General features: G+C 47.2%; 1 protein-coding gene across 5 annotated transcripts in view; it reads right to left on the bottom strand.

Annotated features, from left to right (window-relative positions):
* ENAH (ENAH actin regulator) overlaps nucleotides 1-22,259 on the bottom strand; it is a 113,507-nt gene that overhangs the window by 11,442 nt on the left and 79,806 nt on the right. For 4 of the 5 annotated variants that reach the window (XM_036354625.1, XM_036354628.1, XM_036354629.1 and 1 more), the window contains 8 exons: nucleotides 21,839-21,923; nucleotides 11,180-11,442; nucleotides 9,218-9,328; nucleotides 4,881-5,182; nucleotides 3,505-3,650; nucleotides 3,278-3,335; nucleotides 2,028-2,076; nucleotides 564-630 (listed from right to left, as the gene is read on the bottom strand). In XM_036354625.1, the coding sequence (XP_036210518.1) occupies nucleotides 564-630; nucleotides 2,028-2,076; nucleotides 3,278-3,335; nucleotides 3,505-3,650; nucleotides 4,881-5,182; nucleotides 9,218-9,328; nucleotides 11,180-11,442; nucleotides 21,839-21,923 (1,081 nt within the window). The remainder of the gene's footprint in view (nucleotides 1-563; nucleotides 631-2,027; nucleotides 2,077-3,277; nucleotides 3,336-3,504; nucleotides 3,651-4,880; nucleotides 5,183-9,217; nucleotides 9,329-11,179; nucleotides 11,443-21,838; nucleotides 21,924-22,259) is intronic. The other variant, XM_036354631.1, reaches the window with a different exon arrangement.

Here is a 22,259-nt window from a genome sequence, read left to right as displayed (position 1 = left end):
TATTCTGTAAATTATGGTTCAGCGCTAAATTTCTTGAGAGCGGTTAACACGATCGGGGCTACGTCGAAGGATGTTCTGGTGCTCAGGAAAAATGCAGAAGTATTCAGGGGAAAGCAGCAAAGGTCTGCAAACTGCCTTCTAACTATTCAGAGGGAAAACTGGGTGGATGGGCGGGCAGACACGAACCCAAGCACATGTGGCAACATGTTAGTAATAATAATTGGCATATTTAGGCGATGGGGATATGGGGGGTCACTGTACTGTTCTTTCAGCTTTTCTGTCGTTTTGAATCTTTCAAAATAAAAAAAACTGGGAGGAATAAAAGCTCTCTTACAGGTCAGGCAGCCTGGCCGGGAGCAAGCAGCGGGCAGAATTTAGACAATTTAAACAAATCACCGGTGACATTCAAAGGGGCACAGCGCCTGTCCAGCAGCCACAGGAACGCGGGTGTTTCACTGGCTCCACCCTACAGCGTCAAACCTACCATCCCATCTTCTTTCTGCGGTCAAGGTGCAGACGTCAATTTCTTCTCAGATAAAAATGCACTAGAAACACGCTCATACCTGGATATCACAGGAGACTTGCTGCCGTTCATGGTGTTGGTTCTTTCCCATGGTTTTCTTGTTGGTTCTTCAAAAATAAAGAGGAGAAATTATTCAATACCCGACACGCTCCCGGAGTTACTGTAAAGCAAGTCATAAAACACTAAACCCCATTATACAGGGGAGGGCAGTAATCTAGGTTAAGTAAGAAACTTTTTTAATTTCAGTTCTGAACTGTAGTTAAAATTGGTAAGGGTTCCGATTGGCACAGTTTCAGACCTTAAAATGAGGAGAATGAGCAAGGATGACACGTTTCTCGGGGATATGCTTAGATGGTTACATCTAAAATGCTATTAATCCTACGCACCGGATGGGAAGAAGTTTCTCTGATAAGACAGGATCATCAGAGTAAGAGCAGGATATTTTTAAGTCGTTAGAAAGAAGTAGTATAAAGTATTTTAAATTAAGAAAGCGTGTAAGGCCCTAGCTGGTTTGGCTCAGTGGACAGAGCGTCAGCCTGCGGACTGAAAGGTCCTGGGTTCGATTCCCAGTCAAGGGCACATGCCCGGGTTGTGCTCTCGATCCCCGGTAGGGGGAGAGCAGGAGGCAGCCAATCAATGATTTTCTCTCAACATTGATGTTTCCATCTCTCTCTCCCTCTCCCTTCCTCTCTGAAATCAATAAAAATATACTTTTAAAAATTTCACTGAATTCAAGAATGTTTCCAAATGGTTTTTACATCCCCCTCCCCCTTTACAAATTAGAAGCTTTATTTCCTCAATTATCACCATGAGCCAAATGAATGGTTAAAATGACAACCTTCCCATTTTGAGAATGTTTGGAAATAAGACTTAATGCTGGTTAACATGCTCAATCTATAAGAACCAATTATTAGCCCTGACCGGTTTGGCTTGGCGGATAGAGCATCGGCCTGCGGAATGAAGGGTCGCGGGTTCGATTCCAGTCAGGGGGCACATGCCTGGGTTGCGGGCTCGATCCCTTGTGGGGGGTGTGCAGGAGGCAGTCAATCAATGATTCTCTCTCATTACTGATGTTTCTCTCTCTCTCCCCCTCTCTTCCTTCCTCTCTGAAATCAATAAAAATATATTTTTTTAAAAAAAGAATTAATTATTAAGAAACACTTCCCTTTCACCTACGAATGCATTTTCTTTGTTTTAGTGAATAACCTTGAGTCGTTACCAACGAAACCCACAAAATGTGTAAACATTACGATTTTCCAAAGAACGAACCATCAGAGGAAAACGTGGGGTCTCAACAGGTCCCCCCAACAGCAAAAAGAAATGAACAGCTGCTTCTGGCATCATCGCAGAGGGCGGAGGGAAAAAACAGGCCGCGATCTCAAGGGTGAACAGAAATTCTCACGTTTTAGTGACCCCGCGGTCACCTGACCCACCCCTGGGGAAACGGAGGGCGTGACCAGAGAGAGGACGCTGGGAGAGGGTGAGCCAGGTCTCGTGCCCTTACCAGGGGTACTTGTGGAAGAGGCCTTAGAAACGACGGGCTCCGCGTCCTCCTAAACACACAGAAATACGTGTTAATAGCATCCACACCTGCGGACAGAGTCGGGGCTAGCCCTTCTGTTCCCAATATCCTTCCCGCCACTTCCCACTTCTCCCCTCTCCCTTCTCTCCCTTTCCTCGCCGCGTGCCCTCCGGTGCCCCCGGAACGCCTTCCCTCGGGCTCTCACTGAGACCTGCACTAGCCAACGCTGTCCCGCCAGACGGGGGGTGGCAGCCCAGAAGGCCCAGTGTTTCGGGAAAAACCATCCTATTCTGTGTTCAACACCAATCCACGGAACAGATACAGCAGAGTTCGCCCGGCTGAACTGGGAGGGGAGCCCAGCTAATAACCAACTGCAGGCTCCCAGGGCAAACATCTACGGAAACGCTGCTGCTGTAGTCTTATTATTCTTTCATTTTAAATGCAAGGAAACGGGCACCCTAAGAGGAAAAACAAAACCAAAACCAAACCACCACCACCATCTAGTCCAGTGGTTCTCAACCTTCTGGCCCTTTACATACAGTTCCTCATGTTGTGGGGACCTCCAGCCATAAAATTATTTTCGTTGCTACTTCATCACTGTCATGTTGCTACTCTTATGAATCGTCTTGTAAATATCTGATATGCAGGATGGTCTTAGGCGACCCCTGTGAAAGGGTCGTTCCGACCGCCAAAGGGGTCGTGACCCACAGGTTGAGAACCGCTGATCTAGTAGAAGGTCATTTGCTCATCCTATATAATAAAAGCCCAATATGCAAATTGACCGAATGCCGGAACGACCGGTTGCTATGATGCGCACTGACCACCAGGGGGCAGACGCTCCATGCAGGAGCTGCCCTTTGGTGGTCAGTGCGCTCCCACAGGGGGAGCGCTGCTCCGCCAGAAGTGGGGCTCACGGCTGGCGAGCGCGGCGGAGGTGGCGGGAGAGGCTCCGTAAGGTTATCGGACTGAACCCGCTCCTGCTCCTTTAATGATAAACTTAGGTACAGAATTAAACTCTACAGATTTGAACCTAGGGCTTCCCCCTCCACCCCGGGTAGTCAACCCATCTGACTAGGAATATCATCAAAAATGCATAAGCACTGCTATCTTACCGCCTGAAGAATAAAAAAAGAAGCAATCTCAAGTTCACGTGCAGTTCACACCCATCTTTGCCAGAATTTCCTGAGTGACCTGTGACTGAGCCTCACACTCCCGGGTCTTTAGTAACTTACACTTTTGTCCTCTTTTTGTTCTGCTTCTATTGTTGACCCCTTTTCGGCAATTCTCCTCCTAAAACGGAAGGTAAATTGGATTCTTTTTTTTTTTTTTTTTTTTTAAATCATCTCTTTGTATAAAAACGACTCCGCGAGGGAAGAACTGAATCCAGATAAATTATATTTGAGAGGAAATGAAGGAAACGCTCCCAGTTCCGGACACGCCCACACAATTGCTCGCTTACCTCCTGGCCAGCAGGGCACTCATTTCTTCCATCAAACCACTGCCCCCTAGAGGAAGGGGTCCGTTCCCACGACCCGTGTCGGCTTTGGACGAGGCCGAATTCACGCCAACGGTACTGCCCCCGCTTGGGAAAGAGGCGTCCTCCATCTTAACGAAACACACATAGATGGTAAGCTCCGAGGTTAAGCAATACCGCGCTTTACCGGTACATGACACTCAAACCAGAATGATACAGCAGCAGCCATTTCTATAAGACATCTATTTTGCAACCTCCTTAAGAACCAATGGGGGTGAAGAGCATGGACCTTACAGAGCAAGGGAAGTTTTCTCCAAGTTCGCATCAGTAAACATGGGGAGAATATATCGCATGTCCCTGTGTGGGATACACGGAAAAGGACATATTGGGGGTGAAAAAATAATTGCCCCAGAACACATAACCTGAATCTAGTCTTGAGAAAACATCAGATGAACCAAACTGAAGGATGAGCTACAAAATAACGGTTTTCTAGCTGTCAAAATGCCAGTATCGCCCGGCCGGCGTGGCTCAGGGGTTGAGGGTCGACCTACGAACCAGGAGGCCACGGTTCGATTCCCGGTCAGGGCACATGCCTGGGTTGTGGGTTCGGTCCCCAGTGTGGGGTGTGCAGGAGGCAGCCGATCCATGATTCTCATCACTGATGTTTCTATCTCTCTCTCTCCCTCTCCCTTCCTCTCTGAAATCAATAACAATATATATTTTTAAAAAGTCAGTATCATGAAAGTTTGAAGAATTGCTACAGATTAATGCAAAGTAAAGAGACACAAGAACTACATAGAATGGGTGGTGGTCTTGGGCTAGAAAAAAAAACTGTCGTAGAAGACATTACTGGACACAGATAGAACTGGAATAGATCTGTAGGTGGTAGCATTCCAGCGACAACAGGTCCTGATTTGGATAACTGCACTGTGGTCATGCAAGTGAATGTCCTTGCTCAGTGAGGCGTTTAGGGAAAGAGGGGCCTGTTATCCCTGACTTCCTCGCAATTCAGACAAAGAGAAATGCGCGCGGTGTGCGCGCGCACATGTGTATGTAAAAGAAACATACTCAGAGGAAAAAAAGAATAAAAGAAGTAAGAGTCAGATGTTAAGTGGCGAGTCTGGGTGGTGGGTTTTCAGAAGCTGTATTATTCTTGCAACTTTTCCATAAACTTAAATTCTTTCCATTTTTTTTTAAATGAATGAAGTTATTAACCTAGGATTCATAAAATTAGAGCACAAGCAAGTCAGTCTTTCAAACACTGAGAAACAAGGAGACAGACATTGAGAAAGAACAAGATAGACATTGAGAGAGAACGAGACAGACATAAAAAAATACAGTAATTTGGAAATCGCATTTACCCGTGACACCTTCCTAAGTTTTGCTCCAGCAATTGCAGCCGCCAGTCCAGTTAGGGGGCGATTATCTTCGGACACGGATCCCATAAAAAATCCAGAGGCAGGGAGAGGAGGAGCGGGAGGCGGGGGAGGAGGGGGCACCTGGTTCGGAAGAGGGGGCGGAGGAGGGGGAGGCGGAGGCCCTGAGGCTGGAAGTGGAGGAGGAGGGGGCGGTCCTGGGGGAGGAGGGGGCGCCCCTGGAGCCTGGGCAGGACCTGGTGGGAGCGGAGGAGGGGGTGGAGGCGCAGGTGGTCCCAAGACAAGGCCTGAGAGAAAGAAACGCACAATGAGACCGGCAACAGTATACGACAGACGACAGCACCCACGTGGGCCCGTGGGCAGAGCATCATGCCAAGCCGAACGGGCGACTCGGACTGCTGCTACCTTATTGACGAGTTTCATTTACCATCATGTTGAGAGCCTGGGTCAGTATTAAAACGATACCAACATGTGAAGCCACAGTGCATAACTACTGGCTGTAGTATTAGAGCTTTACTGATAGAGCTATGCCACAGAGCACCTAATTAGAGTTTATTTTATGTTCGTGGGGATTTAGTAAACAAAATAAATGCTTATAAAATTTGGAAGGGAGGCAGCACCCCGGGGGGAAGGGGAGGCGGGGGCAATGTATATGATGGCAGTAGGTACTATTTGAAATACCAGACCCCCAAAAATCTGTGTAAATCGTAAATTCAATAAATTCTACAACAGCAAAGACATATATTGACTTGTACATAGACAGCCGAAGTGGCTAGCCTGAGAACAGAAAGGTCGGTGGGTCCCAGGCATCAACATTTTCAATTATTCCCCATCGCATTCCAATGTGTAGCGAGAATACAGAGAACCACTGAAGTTAAGGACTCGACTAGGACAAAGTAAAAGCGCCAAATCACCACCAGAAATCATTCAGTGATATAGACAAAGTACAGAGGTGGTTTTTTTGTTTTTTTTTTTAGCCTAGAAGATGGGGGGTAAGAGAAAAATGTCCAACTCTCCTCAAATCCCAAAGAGAGCGAACAAGATCTTAATATCAGAAAACTGCACTAGTGGGTACCCCTTCCCTTCAGGCTTCAAAGGGGTGTTTTGGGGCAAATAAAATGCTATTTGCACACTGGGAGGTACATCTTCTGAAACTGCTGCCTTTGGGCAGTTACACAAGCTGAAAACAAAGTGTTTCAAGGAGAGTCCATTGGGCTGTCACTCTCCCAGGAGCTGTCACTCTCCCAGGGGCTGTCACTCTCCTCCAGGGGCTGTCACTCTCCCAGGAGCTGTCACTCTCCCAGGGGCTGTCACTCTCCCAGGGGCTGTCACTCTCCCAGGAGCTGTCACTCTCCCAGGGGCTGTCACTCTCCCAGGGGCTGTCACTCTCCCAGGGGCTGTCACTCTCCTCCAGGGGCTGTCACTCTCCCAGGGGCTGTCACTCTCCTCCAGGGGCTGTCACTCTCCCAGGGGCTGTCACTCTCCTCCAGGGGCTGTCACTCTCCCAGGGGCTGTCACTCTCCCAGGGGCTGTCACTCTCCTCCAGGGGCTGTCACTCTCCCAGGGGCTGTCACTCTCCTCCAGGGGCTGTCAATCTCCCAGGGGCTGTCACTCTCCCGGGGCTGTCACTCTCCCAGGGGCTGTCACTCTCCCAGGAGCTGTCACTCTCCCAGGGGCTGTCACTCTCCCAGGAGCTGTCACTCTCCCAGGAGCTGTCACTCTCCCAGGGGCTGTCACTCTCCCAGGGGCTGTCACTCTCCCAGGGGCTGTCACTCTCCCAGGGGCTGTCACTCTCCTCCAGGGGCTGTCACTCTCCCAGGAGCTGTCACTCTCCCAGGGGCTGTCACTCTCCCAGGGGCTGTCACTCTCCCAGGGGCTGTCACTCTCCCAGGGGCTGTCACTCTCCCAGGAGCTGTCACTCTCCCATGAGCTGTCACTCTCCCAGGGGCTGTCACTCTCCCAGGGGCTGTCACTCTCCCAGGGGCTGTCACTCTCCTCCAGGGGCTGTCACTCTCCCAGGAGCTGTCACTCTCCCAGGGGCTGTCACTCTCCCAGGAGCTGTCACTCTCCCATGAGCTGTCACTCTCCCAGGGGCTGTCACTCTCCCAGGGGCTGTCACTCTCCCAGGGGCTGTCACTCTCCCAGGGGCTGTCACTCTCCCAGGGGCTGTCACTCTCCCGGGGCTGTCAATCTCCCAGGGGCTGTCACTCTCCCAGGGGCTGTCACTCTCCCAGGGGCTGTCACTCTCCCAGGAGCTGTCACTCTCCTCCAGGGGCTGTCACTCTCCCAGGGGCTGTCACTCTCCCAGGGGCTGTCACTCTCCCGGGTCTGTCAATCTCCCAGGGGCTGTCACTCTCCCAGGAGCTGTCACTCTCCTCCAGGGGCTGTCACTCTCCCAGGAGCTGTCAATCTCCCAGGGGCTGTCAATCTCCCAGGGGCTGTCACTCTCCCAGGAGCTGTCACTCTCCCAGGGGCTGTCACTCTCCCAGGGGCTGTCACTCTCCCAGGAGCTGTCACTCTCCTCCAGGGGCTGTCACTCTCCCAGGAGCTGTCACTCTCCCAGGGGCTGTCACTCTCCCAGGGGCTGTCACTCTCCCGGGGCTGTCACTCTCCCAGGGGCTGTCACTCTCTCAGGGGTTACTGCTAAGGCTGCTGCAGGTAGGCTGTCTGACCATCGAGCTATAATTGTGCCTCTCTGTCCGGCATTACTGTCACAGTGATACTAAACTAGAATTTTGGCTCAACATGTTTATGCAAATCCGAGAAAGTCCACAAGAAAAAATATATATGCAGCAATAATGAGACTTATTACTTTATCTTGAGAACAAATATTTTTTTTTAAAAAAAAAGTGTGTTTAAATCCAGACTTATAACACTGTTGGTAAGCACCAATTTGTCGTCCTACTCCTTTCTGTAATTCTTGCTAAATCCTATTTTTAAAGGGGCAGGAGGTTTGCGAAACACCTTCTTATTTACTTACAGAGCCAGGTCCTCCTCTACACAGAAATAATCCATACTTAGCCCTGGCTGGTGCTGCTCGGTGGTTAGAGCATCGGCCCGTGCACCAAAGGGTCAGAGGTTCGATTCCTAGTCAAGGGCACACACCTGGGTTACAGGTTCGTCCCCCACCCCGGGTTGGGGTACATGTGGAAGGCAAGCAGTAGGCAACCAGTTGATGTGTCTCCCTCACATAGATGTCTCTCTCTCTCTTCTCTCCCTCCCTCCCACTCTCTCTGAAAATCAATGGAAAAGATATCCACTGGCAAGGATTAACGAGAGAGAGAGAGAGAGAGAGAGAGAGAGAGAGAGAGAGAGAGAGAGAGAGAGAGAGAACACGAACGAACCCATACCCATACTTTGAAGATTACATCCTCCCTTCCCTGTTACCATGACAGCAACAGTCATGCATGGGGTGGGCTGTGGGAGGGATAACTGTGGCAGATGCTATTCTCTCTCATCTACCCCTGTAGCCGGACACTTCTTGTAATTCTGGACCATGGAACTCTCTGGGGCAGACAGCAAGCCCGCCATGCTCTCCACCCCTCCTGCAAAGCCAGGCTGCTCCACGGGGTTAGGGGAGCACCACCCCTGGACGTCCAGTACGGGAACCCCAACTCAGGAAAGGAAGACTGAGGCGAAACAGGGTCCACGGCCAGAACTGCTGCAGAGGAGACCCTGGGCCAGTGATGGCGAACCTATGACACGCGTGTCAGAGGTGACACGCGAACTCATTTTTTTGGTTGATTTTTCTTTGTTCAATGGCATTTAAATACATAAAATAAATATCAAAAATGTCTTTGTTTTACCATGGTTGCAAATATCAAAACATTTCTATCTGTGACACGGCACCAGAGTTCAGTTAGGGTTTTTCAAAATGCCGACACGCGGAGCTCAAAAGGTTCGCCATCACTGCCCTAGGATGACATGTAACGACTACAGCCGGGCACTAAACATTAAGCATCTCCCTGTAAATTTTCCAGACACGAAAGGAAGACCGGGCTGATCACACAGTTACTATGCACCTCGCGTGTGGCCTGGAACGCTTTCTCGGTGCAATTGAGAAGGAATGCACCGAGGAGGCCCTTCATCACTGGACAATGATGATCCCGCTGCAGATGCCAACCTCTAGCTCCACGAGGACACTCCCCCCCGGGATCCTCCCCACGCAGTTCACCCGACGGAAAACAACACCCCTTTAACCTTTCCCACGTTAGGAAGGAGATGGTGCTCTGGCCTAAAGGATCCACACCGCCTCCCCGGTTCCAGCTGTTGGCAGCGATCGCGGGTGGGGGGGTGGGGGGAGGGTTCGCGGGGAGCCTTACCCGGTGGGGCTGGCGTCTCGGCCGGCTGAGGGGCTGCCTGCAAGCCTGGCTCAGAAGCAGAGGAGTCTCCCAGCACAGAGTTTAGAGGAGTCTCCACAGAGGCAGGGGCAGCTGCAGAGGGAGAAGGGAGAACACTAGGCTTGGAGGAGGGAGTTGAGGCAACAGGGGTGCCCGGAGGAGGCGAAGCCGGCGGGCCACAGTGTGCCAGGGGTGCGAGGGGGGGCGGTGGCGGCGGCGCTGGCCCTGAGGTAGGCGGTGGAGACACGGGGGGGCGGGTGACCGCGTCCAGCAGCCCACTGGGCGCTGCCGGGGAGGGAGGCCTTGGGGGCACAGGAGAGGACACGCAAGCAGCAGGGAGGACAGGCCGGGGCCCCGTCGCTTTGCCGGGGGGGCTGCTGATCATGATCGGGGGGGACGGGGGCAGGGGCGAGAAGCTGGAAGCCGACCAGGCACCGGGCTTCGCAGCGGGGGGCTGGGAAGGGGGGGCGTTCACGGGGGAAGAAGGCCGAGAGTTTTTGCTGGGGGGCCGAGGCGCGGTGGCGTGATGGGGGAGGACCGGGTGGAAGGCGGACCCCAGGGAGGTGGCGAAACGGGTGGCGGGGTGCCGCAGGGGGGGCGTCGGGGGGGTGGGGGCGGGTGGCAGGGCGGTCACTCCAGCGTAATCAGGAGTGGCCTCTGGCACTGGAGCTGAGATGCCTGTGGCGTGGGATGGAGGCGGTGCCGGAGGAGGCTGGCCACTGGCCCCGGCGGGAGGTGGCGCTGGACAGAGGTGGAAAGCAGCGGCGAAAGACAGGATAAAAAAAGGAGAGAGAAAAAGGGAGGTAGTAAAGCCACAACACCAGCACTCAGACACAGTGTATCAAAGTCGACTACAGTTAGTACAGAGCATCGGGGGGCCGCGTGCGACTCCCGCCCCAGAATGCTTGCGCTTGTGCGCGCATCCTGACACCCAGAGGAGGATGAATCACGTGTTCCTTCCACCGAATGAACAGACCGATGAACTGGGTAAGCCCACCCTTTACAAGGGAAACACAGCACCTGCCTTCTTAATTGTCCTTCCTGGGTCCTCCGAAAGCACATTAAGATTATACGATGAAGGACCATAAACGGATCAATACGTTCAACTGTTTGTTTGTTTGTTTTTTCCTTTTTAAACACCAAACAGCCAAACTGGCCAATGTTTATTGTAAAGGGCTGGAAACCCCCCTACTCAATGCTTATTTATGGGCAAGTTTTGTTCCATTCGGCTATCACCCCAGAAAATAACTGGGCAGGTGAAGGCAGATAATTCACTCAGACAACAAACCCATATTTTATCCAACCCGCCCTGAGACTTCCCCTAGAGGCCATGCGGAATAAAGACGAATTATTAAATCCTACAATAAGTGTTCATTTTAATGAACGGAACCAGGCCTCAACCTTTCAGTCATATCTTCACCGGTGGGTCTTGCAATGAATGCCATCATTTAGTCATTTCCACAGCATTAAAAAAAAAAAAAAAATTCTGAAATAACTAGTCCGTGTGAGGGGGGACTGTTTTTTCGCCTCCCGCTTTTAAATTCCTCCGAAGCCTCAGGAATACACTCTTGCCGAACGGCACTATGGTCCCAAGGCGTCCGAGACCATTTAAAGCAACCTCGAGAGGGAACTACCAGCCCAAGTCCCTCCGCTATAAAAAAATCTCATAAAAAACACTTCGACTTTAGAGCCGACGTATAGGGAGCTGGAAGAAGGAGAATGCCAGACTACAAATTCCCAGGAGTGTTCTGTACGTCTCCAAGCGAAAAAGCAGCAGAGAGGAATAAAAAGGAACTGTGCAAGTAGCAACCGTGTGCGTTTCCTAATTCCCCATCCTACTGCTTCATCCCGGGCCTCCCCAGCGTCAAACGCCCCCGTGGCACCAAAGGTCTCCCACCGTCCAAGCTCAGATACAGACCACGGAGGGGCGTGCCCGCGTCTTACCAGCGGCGGGCACTCTCCGCTCCAGCTGCTCCCGCTCCAGCTGCTCCTGGCGCTCCCGCTCCTGTCTCTCGCGGTCCAGTCTCTCCAGCCGCTCCCGCTCTTGCCTCTCCCGCTCCAGGCGGTCCTGTCTCTCCCTCTCCAGCTGCTCCTGCTCCTGGCGCTCCCTCTCCAGCCTCTCCCTCTCCAGCCTCTCCCTCTCCATCCTCTCTCTCTCCATCCTTTCTCTCTCCAGCTCCTTCTGCCGCTGCTGCTCTTGAAGTTGCCTGAAATGAGAAAAAAAAAAAAAAAAAAAAGTTGATAACAGGCAGCAACGGCGACTCATGAAAAACGTGTTTCTTGCCCTGACCGGTTTGGCTCAGTGGATAGAGCGTCGGCCTGCGGACTGAAGGGTCCCAGGTTCGATTCCGGTCAAGGGCATGTACCTGGGTTGCGGGCGCGTCCCCAGTAGGGGGTGTGCAGGAGGCAGCTGATCGATGTTTCTCTCTCATCGATGTTTCTAACTCTCGATCCCTCTCCCTTCCTCTCTGTAAAAAAGATCAGTAAAATATATTTAAAAACAAACAAACAAAACCTGTTTCTTTTGCAATGAACCTGTGTGCACCTCATTTCTGATTCAAATACAAAGTGAAGGAGCGCATGCAATCTGCAATCAACATCTCCTCCCCACACACCTGATAGGGGCCCCTTTGGATAGAGGTGACCTATCAGTCTCATATAAATGAAGATAATTTCTCTTGGTAGAGTCACTTCTGGCTGACCGCTTCAGCACGTCACGCTAATATCTCACTTTATTCTGTACTTGTCATGAAGAAAGTGTTGCAGATCAATGCATTTTCCAAATAACGCATCCACTTTCATCACCAAGGAGTTATTTTAATCCCTCAAAGAGGAAAAAGAAATTCTGGATATCAATGTCCTTCCCTAAAGCATGACGCAAAATCGTCACTGCACAAGTAAAACAAAATTTCAGAAAAGGCAATGGCCGGTCTTAAGGATAGCTCGATGAAAGTTTCCTAAGTGGAAAAAAAAAAAAAAAAAAAGAGGAAGGGGAAGCCCCATAGTTAAGTAAGAAGAAATAAAGTTTAAGTTATCTGAAGTCTCAGATGCAGAGGGAACTATAACTAACATTTTGGGATTCATCCTTCCAGACTCTTCCTTATATAAAACAATAAACGTTAAAAAAGCAAAAAAAATGCAATACTGACCTACCATTCTGAAATGTTTTCCTCTCTCCCCTTTGATATATTGTAAAAGGTATCCTAAGGCACTAAGTATAGTTTTGCATCTGTATTTTTCTTGACTGTGTAGCATCCCACTGTTTACCTGACCATAATTTAAGCAGCCTATAATAGGACAGGTTAGCCCCGCGGTCGGCAAACTGCGGCTCGCGAGCCACATGCGGCTCTTTGGCCCCTTGAGTGTGGCTCTTCCTAAGCCTTAGGAGTACCCTAATTAAGTTAAGAACAATGTACCTACCTATATATAGTTTCAGTTTAAAAAATTTGGCTCTCCAAAGAAATTTTTTTTTTTAATATATATTTTATTACTTTTTCACAGAGAGGCAGGGAGAGAGATAGAGAGCCAGAAACATCGATGGGAGAGAAACATTGATCAGCCGCCTCCTGCACATCTCCCACTGGGGATGTGCCCACAACCCAGGCACATGCCCCCGACCGGAATCAAACCCGGGACCTTTCAGTCCGCAGGCTGACGCTCCATCCACTGAGCCAAACCGGTTTCGGCCCTCCAAAGAAATTTCAATCGTTGTCCTGTTGATATTTGGCTCTGTTGACTCATGAGTTTGCCGACCACTGGGTTAGTCTAATATGGTTATTACCAACTGCAATAAAGGTTTTATCACCATTCCCCTTGGAAGCCTTTTCTACCTGCATCTTAAGCATCACTACTGACACGTATTAGCTAGGTGAAAAGATACAAGCTTCGTTTTGTCATAGGGCTTTAAATTTTCATGGAGAAAATCCAGTCGTATTATGCCTTTCCGTGACCTGCCCTGGGACCCTTCTTAGGCACTTTCTTTTAATACTTCCACAATGAAGCCCTTAGTTCATCTGAAATTCATCTTGGGTTTGAGATGTGAAGTGGGGCTCCACCCCATACACCACTTACTGAACCGTGGCGAGCCCCGATTTAAGACGCCAGCTTTCCATGTTGACTATTTCTGAACTTTCAGCGTGTTTTGGTCCATAGGTGTGTCTGTCTAGTGTGGGTACCAGGATCTTGACGCTTTGGTGTCTGATATATACCTTCTTTAGTAACCAGTAGAGTGCAACCATCCTTACTGCTCTTCTTCTATTAAAAACCTACAGAGGCCTACTGGGTGTGGCCCTAAAACACACGGCTTGCTGCTTACCTCCCACACACATATGTCAAAGAGCAAATCAAATGTCCCCAAGTCCCCACCTGGACCTCAACGACATTCCTGCTTATAAAAGGTAACTCCCCCCAGAAATAAAAAATCAGCTTCATCTTACACACGTTATATTTATTTCACAGCATCCTGGGATCCCGCCTTCCCACCCGTTTCCCACACGTCGGAGACAATGACTGTCAGCCCTTCGGACGTTTCTTACGTTTTAACTTTAGATACTATCTATTGCAGTGGTTCTCAACCTTCCTGATGCCGCGACCCTTTAATACAGTTCCTCATGTGGTGACCCAACCATAACATTATTTCCGTTGCTACTTCATAACGGTGATGAATCGTCATGTAAATACCCGATATGCAGGATGTATTTTCACTGTTACAAATTGAACATCATTAAAGCACAGTGATTCATCACAAAAAGAGTATGTAATTATATATGTTTTCTGATGGCCTTAGGCGACCCCTGTGAAAGGGTCGTTGGACCCCCCAAAGGGGTTGCGACCCACAGGTTGAGAACCGCTGATCTACTGGCTTCCTAATAAGAAGACACCTTCTCCAATTCCCTCACCACACACAAGCCTCTTCCCCCAATACAGAGAGAGGGGAAAATACTGATTTCTGCTGATTAAATCAATACCCAGTGTTATTCGTATGTATGATAATGTGATCACTGATCACAGCTGAACCACAGAGCATTCTAAGACGACAGCTCATTTCTTACTATACATGGAGGGTTACTTCTCTAAGCAATACACTGCTTTTAACACCAAGAGCTGAAGGCCAGGTAGGAGAGAAGTGAATCTCCAAGAACTACTGAATGATGGTATTTACAATTAAGGGTGCCCTAACTTGCGAAGATTGGTCCGTATGTCATAATAGTCCCCAAGGAGGCGTCCACACATGGAAAGACATGTACAGAGCCCTGGCCAATGAGATTAGTAGCCTTTGCATGTATTCAAACACCTATTTCGTGTATGCTGACTCCAAGACTGATTTTTTTTTTTTTAAAGCGAGCAAAACATAAATACCAACATTTAAAACTGCATTTCCTTCAGCCTTCCCTGTCACGAAGAATGTTCGGGAAATAAAGAGCGCTTTACATTTTGACATAATGAAGCAGGAGGGCAGACGAGGAAGAATGTTCTGGGTTGATAACATCCAGTAACGCTCCGATATTACTGAAATTTGTCAGAAAATAAAACCGAATAAACATGGTTTTCTTTCCATACGTAATGTGGGCCTTTCACATCTCTATTCGTATACAAACGAAGAAGGATCAATATAAACAAGACAGTCACGTTTTGGTATCAGAAAGCTGCCGAGACAAGGGACAAGGGACCATACTCACAAGAGCAGGCGGTCAACTTTCGGTCCATCCTGCCTCTGGAGGCTGAACTGGGACCTGTACACTTTCATGGCTCCGACTCCCTGCGTCTGCTCTGAGTTACTGCTCCCTGCTCCCCCTTTTATAACGTTCAGAGAGTCGGGGTGACTGGGGAGCTATTTATAGGCATGAACTCAATGAAGTCCTACGTGGAGACCGACATAGGACTGACTCACGTTTCTCAGAATATGTCTTTTCATCACAGCCAGCCGAGGACGCCAAATATTAATGAGCAGGAATCAAAAACGGATATTCGAAATCAGGGGCGGGCAACCCCTGGCACGCCAGTCACTTTTGCTGGCACGCGAAACCCTCTCTTATAATCTCCCATTTACAATGGTGAATCTTTGTTCACAGGGATGAATTTTGTTAAGTCTCGTAATAGTAGCAGCCTGACGGATGAAAGCAGTAGCTCGTGCATATCTCTGAAGGTCACGAAATAGAAACCTGATGTAAAATCTCTTGTCATCAGTGATGTGGCAGCCAAAGTCCCACTGATAATATTAAACGGAGTCATAAAGTTTTCTGTCGGACTGTCAGTGTACATGTATACATTAAAAAATAAATGTATTTTTCATCATCATATACTGTGTTTTTGTCGTTCGAATGGATTTTATTATTTCTTCAAGGTTCTTCACATACGTACACCTTAAGAGATATCAAGTAGGCGTCACATGTTCTCAAACAATTAGGGTTGGCACGCAGAAGAATTGTGAGTCAGAGATTTCGCTGGTTTTGGCACGCACTCACAAAAAGGTTGCCCACCCCCGTTCGAAATCATACGCATAGGAATAGGAAACTAAAGTACACGATCGTCGTGTTACGATGATAAAGGTATTTACTGGACTAGTAAGATTTACCATCTATAGTAAACATTCACTTGGTCAAACTCAGTGTCAGGCTTATTCAAAAGAAAAAGAAATTAAAGTTATAAAATGCACACACAGCTTAAAAAGCCAAATCATACTATAACAAAACAGGAATCGTGTTCCCCACCTTCGCTTCGGATTTTGCTCCCGGAAGCAACTGCTTTCAACACTGACTGGTATTCATCTCATGCTTCTAAGTCCAGTAACTTGTTTAACAACTAATACTTCTTCGTTTTTCAGACTTAGGTGCTACGTACTGACTTTCTCCTGCACAAATGGTTTAATTCCTATGGCCATGAAACCCCCCCACCGTTCCCTCCTCACTCTCCCCATCGAATCCTAACACCACTTTGAGTACACCCGCAAGATCCACTTACATGACTCACGGCTGACCACACAGGCCCTGTAGAACAATGTTTTCTTTCTTTTCCTTTTTTTAATATATTTTATTGATTTTTCGCAGAGAGGAAGAGAGAGGGATAGAGAGTTAGAAACATCGTTGAGAGAGAAACATCGATCAGCTGCCTCCTGCACACCTCCTACTGGGGATGTGCCCGTAAACAAGGTACCTGAAGATTACCAGATATTTCAGTAAAACGATAAATACAGCCCCATAAGGAGATAATTCAGGCAAAGGAAGACAAACAAGAGAGACTCGTCATACAATTACGAATTCAGAATAAGCTATGATGAAAAAGGGATAATTACCCCAAAAAGGCTGTTAGAGATTAAAATTAAAGTTTCAATAGATGTGCTACGGTGCTGTCCAATTCGGGAGCCATGCATGGCGAAGACTGGCTCCTCAGCACTTGTAACAGGGCTAGTTTCAACAGAAACGTTCTGTAAGTGTAACACATATTAAATTCTGAAGACTCACTATGAAAAACAGAATGTAAAAGATCTTAACAATCTGTATACTTATTTCAGGCTGAAATGATAATATTTTGTATAGGCTGGGTTAAAGAAAATATGTTGTTAAAATTAACTTCACCGATTTCTTTTGACTGTGGCTAATATGACTATTGGAAAACTTTAAATTACATATGTGGCTCATATTATATTTCTATTGGATGGTACTGCTCTAAAATATATAGTTAAAAATATCACCAAGAATACAGGCACAAAAAAGGCGCAAAAGAGAAAAGTATCATTAGGAAAAGCACAGGAGATCCAGCATCTGACCAGTACAAGTCCCGCCCCCCACAAAGACCAGAGAAATCAGAGAGAATGAAATGGTTAAGGAAATAAATTTTTAAAAAATCTAAGAAATGGACATAAGACACTGGGGGGTAGGGGAGGCTGGGGATTGTCAAGGGCGGGGGGGGGGGGGCGAGGGGGGAAAAGAGACATATGGAATACTCTTTGTAATACTTTAAGCAATAAAAAAAAAATTCCTAAAAAAAAAAATCTAAGAGTTTTGGGTAAGTCTTGGAAAAGGTCTACTAAGAATTGAGCTAAATAAAATGGGATAAAAATCCAAAACACTAAAAATCGTATCTAGTCACATATCTTTATGAAAACAGACTACCAATGGTTAATACGAAGGTTTAAAAGAATTCAAGGGCAAGGGTTGAGGTCACCTGCACACAGAAAGACAAAGATTGATGCCAGTTTGTAAAGTACCGCACAGGAAGTATCGTCATTAATATTGTAATAGCGATGTATGGTGCCCCGTGGGAAATGGAAGTATTATGGAGAACACTTTGTAAAGTGTATGTTTGGCTAACCACGATGCTATACAACGGAAACGAATAAAAAATAATACTGAGTATAAACTGTCATCTAAAATTTTTAATTAAAAAAAATTTTCAGTTTAATGACCTTTCTAGAAAGACTGCAAATGCCAATGTACAACCCTGAAAATAGAGAAGCGGTTCATCTGCCAAATCCAGGTGGCAGAACGGCAGACAAGGGGCAGGAAAGTGTGCAAAACAACTGTATTCCTCTTAAAAAAGTGGAGAGTTAGAGAGACCAAGGCAGATTCGATTTGAAAAAGAAACCAACAGCGGAACTAATCACTGGCAAGGGAAGGGAAGAAATCTTCATTTTTTCACTGTGGAGAGTTAACCGCTACTATCTATAAGCTGATCAATAAAGAAATGGAAAAACATAAGCATATGTACTTAGTGTCATTAGGAAATCACGAAAAGTAAAAATGCTTCAAAGGGATTCATTCATTCTGGGGATTAACATGAGGACAGGAGCCCAGCCATGTGGCAGAGTCCCTGGCCCTGTTTTAGACCCTCCTGTACTGGGTGAGATTTTCTTTGCTGTGTGAAAAAAAAAAAAAAAAAAAATTTTAAATTAACCTCACAGTAGTAAAGTAGGACTAACGCAGTGGCCGGCAAGCTGCGGATCGCGAGCCACATGCGGCTCTTTGGCCCCTTGAGTGTGGCTCTTCCACAAAATACCACGTGCGGGCGCGCATGTACAGTGCGATTGAAACTTCGTGGCCCATGCGCAGAAGTCGGTATTTTGTGGAAGAGCCACACTCAAGGGGCCAAAGAACCGCATGTGGCTCGCGAGCCGCAGTTTGCCGACCACTGGACTAACGGAAAGGGATCCTGGTGAAAGACAGAAAAATCACCTAGAAACTATAGTAGTACATAAGAGAATAAATACGGGGGAAAGCTATTAGTAATGAGAATCGCAATGGCTTTTCGGGGGGGAAAATATAACAAGGCATAGAGAGAGACTGTGAATGAGGATAGTAACAGACTTTTTAAGCTGAAACATGAAAGAGGAGAAATCTGCATTAAGAACGAAATCATGCCCTGACTGGTTTGGCTCAGTGGATAGAGCGTCAGCCTGCAGACTGTAAAGTCCCAGGTTCGATTCCGGTCAAGGGCATGTACCTTGGTTGCGGGCACATCCCCGGTAGCGGGTGTGCAGGAGGCAGCTGATCGATGTTTCTCGCTCATCGATGTTTCTAACTCTCTATCCCTCTCCCTTCCTCTCTGTAAAAAATCAATAAAGTATTTAAAAAAAAAAAAAGAACGAAATCATAAGGGTTAAACGGAGGTGTCAGTAGGAGACCCAAATGTAGGACTTCTCGCTGCTGGAAGTCAGGGGGTCTGTGACCGTCTGAAACCATATGCAGGTTTGCATGTAAATGCACACGCACACACACACACACACACACACGGGAAGGGTTGGGGTCCGGACAGAAGAGGCCAGTAGTCTACTGCTTTCACCAAATTCTCAAAAGGATCCACGACTACTGACCACATTTAGCTGGGAACCTGGGTCTGGACCTCACGCTCATGACCACAGTGGGAGCTGCAGCTCTGGAAGCCATCGGCCTACAGGGGTTACGAGAAAACTACAACGTCCAACCAAATCATTAATTTTTCAAAGGGTATACTGTGTACAGAAAGAAAAGGGAGCGCTGAGTGCAACGCCTCATATCTATCTATAAAAAAAAGAGGTACAAAAATTAAATTAAAATCTTGTACAAGTTAAAAGAAAAAAAAAAGAGGCACAGAAAAGACTAGAAAGGGAGAAGAATTAGCAAAAAAGAGAGACACCATCGTATCATTGAAAGGAAGGCAGGAAATTTAACCTAGAAGTGAAGCAGCAATGCGCAGTAGGTTTGTGGGAGACACAAAGCAAATTTCGTTGAGATTAAAAAGGGAATGGGTGGAGAGTGAAGGAATCGAGATGCAATTAATACGGAGAGGGAAAGACATTGGTTCCGAAGGGTTACCTAAAAGGAGGAAGAGTCTGGGCATGGCTGTGGACAGGAAATAACTTAAAGAAAAACCCATACCATTTTTTCAGAAATGGGGATTTCACCCTTCAAAATGACTACGCTCCAGTCTTCAACGCAAGAAGCAGGCAACATAAACAACATCTCCCATGTTCAAACCCTCAGGGATCCACTTACACACAGACAGAAAAACCCGAAGTCCCGATGAGCACTGCTAGGGCTGGCACTTCGTCTGGAGAGAAGACATCGAAGAGGCACGGAGTTTGCATAACAACTGAAAATGCACCGATGCTCGCTGCCAGCTACCCTCGCACGCCGCAGGTTCTTGGCAACCCTCTGTGCCCGGGATCACCCACCTGTGACCCGCAGAGCCAGCGGCCCCCGGATGGTGTCTGTTTCTATCCCGCATCGCCCTGGCCCGGAGCCACGGTCTCGGATTACTTGCCTGCCCACTGCGTATTCACCGAAATTATGGATTTTATGTTTTGGGTTTTCTCCTGGCTCTTCCTAGCTTTCTACATGTGACTAAGTCCCAATAAGACTATAATCATTTTTTATTCATTATTTTCCTGGTGATGTGTGTGTGTGTAGCTTTTTAAAAAAATATATATTTCATTGATTTTTTACAGAGAGGAAGGGAGAGGGATAGAGAGTTAGAAACATCGATGAGAGAGAAACATCGATCAGCTGCCTCTTGCACACCTCCCACTGGGGATGTGCCCACAACCAAGGTACATGCCCTTGGCCGGAATCGAACCTGGGACCCTTTAGTCCGCAGGCCGACGCTCTATCCACTGAGCCAAACCGGTCAGGGCAGAACAATGTTTTCTTAATCTGGTGTTAAAAATTAGTCATTTTTTTTTTTTACAACTGCTTCTTTTACTATATCTCTATCCCGATGTCACCCCAAATCCTCCATCCGAACTGTAAACGCTCTCAGCATGGTCAACCATATCGGGTGACCTAACTCTTGGAATTATTCAGGCATATTTAAAACTCTCAATATGGGGCCTAGTCGGTTTGGCTCAGTGGATAGAGCGTCGGCCTGCTGACTGAAGGGTCTCGGGTTCGATTCTGATCAAGGACACGTGCCCTGGTTGCGGGCTCGATCCCCAGTAACGGGGGTGCAGGAGGCAGCCGATCAATGATTCTCTCTCATCACTGATGTTTCCAACTCTCTCTCCCTCTCCCTTCCTCTCTGAAAGAAAAAAAAAATATTTTCAAAAGACAATCTTTAAAACTCTCAATACGGAACTGGAATGATTATATCTTTTGAGCTTTCCTATTTCTATAGAAACTTAGTTCTATTTATAAAATCTGTTCATGATAGCACCACTCCAAAGAGTTAGATAAGATTTTCACCAAATTTGGAGGCTATTTCAGCAGTAATCTACCTGAATAATTAGTCTTTGGCAAAAAAAAAAAAAAAAACAACCATTCTGGGAGATTCTAGAGAGCCTTCCTCAGAGATTGGAAGGTCCCTGGTTCGAAGGACTGAAAGGTCCCAGGTTCGATTCTGGCCAAGGGCATGTACCTGGGTTGCGGGCATATCCCCAGTGGGAGATGTGCAGGAGGCAGCTGATCGATGTTTCTCTCTCATCGATGTTTCTAACTCTCTATCTCTCTCCCTTCCTCTCTGTAAAAAATCAATAAAATATATTAAAAAAAATAAAAATAAAAAATAAAATGAGACATGGCTCGACTAGCTCAATGTTAGTTACCGACCATACCTGAACTCTAGAAAACTATTTGGTTACAAAGCAGCTTACCATTCTGAGGTTCTGCTCATGATTCCTAGCATCTTTATAAACTGCACTGAAATAATGAAGATAGCGTTATTGATCTCACTCCACCAGCCGTTTCGTCATCAACAGAACGGTTCTGTCTTCCACTGCTACACCCAATGGTAGTCTCTCAAGTTCAACGCCTTCTGCAAATGGCCAGCACTATTTCAACTTTCTAGTTACGTTGGTCCCGTGAAAGCCACAACGATCGCAGATTAATTTGTAACTACTTTAAAAATAAGACTCTTGGAGGTACAAAGACATGTCCATGCTGTTTAAAATATCTACACCTACACGAATACGATTTTTTCGATTAAGCAGATAGGAAATTATAATTCTCTTAACATCTGTTGTCCAGCATAGCAAGAATCTTTTCGTTCATTATTGGTGATTACAACACTTAATGGTGTAACAATACAATTTTTGACCTTCAAGTGACTAATGAGATATTATCTGTTTTCAATATGAGTGGAGTTTGATCTCCCACAGCAGAATGAAAAAGTATAAACAGGAACTGATAAATTTACCTCCTCTGAATTTCCAATTCTTCTTGTGACGGGCCATTCTGAACTTGGGCAGGAAGTTGTGAATTTTGTCTGGGTAATGCTGGCCCTAAAAAGGGAGGAAGAACATTATAGGTAAACATTACCTGGATATTTAGCTGGCTAGAGACAAGACCACGAGCATAACATAAAAACCATCACAGAGCTACCAATGTATCTTCGTTTTGCTTAGCAAAATAAAACGTAAGCTTTCCGTAACACAACAGCAAATGAGAGACCGCAAACGTAACGCTGCCATCATATCCGAAGGCTTACGTGAAACAAATGGAAAACATCCACAATGAAGGGAAAATGAACATTTATATGTGAAGAGCTGGAGGCAAACAAGTATTCGATGAGCAGCTGGGGAGGCGCCTAAGCTTGACATTTCTAAGACAATGAGACA

Source organism: Myotis myotis, unplaced genomic scaffold (genome assembly GCF_014108235.1).
Source record: "Myotis myotis isolate mMyoMyo1 unplaced genomic scaffold, mMyoMyo1.p scaffold_m19_p_21, whole genome shotgun sequence".
Taxonomy (NCBI): Eukaryota; Metazoa; Chordata; class Mammalia; order Chiroptera; family Vespertilionidae; genus Myotis; species Myotis myotis.
The sequence above is the reverse complement of the archived record's forward strand: the minus strand, read 5'-3'. Positions and strand labels throughout refer to the sequence as shown.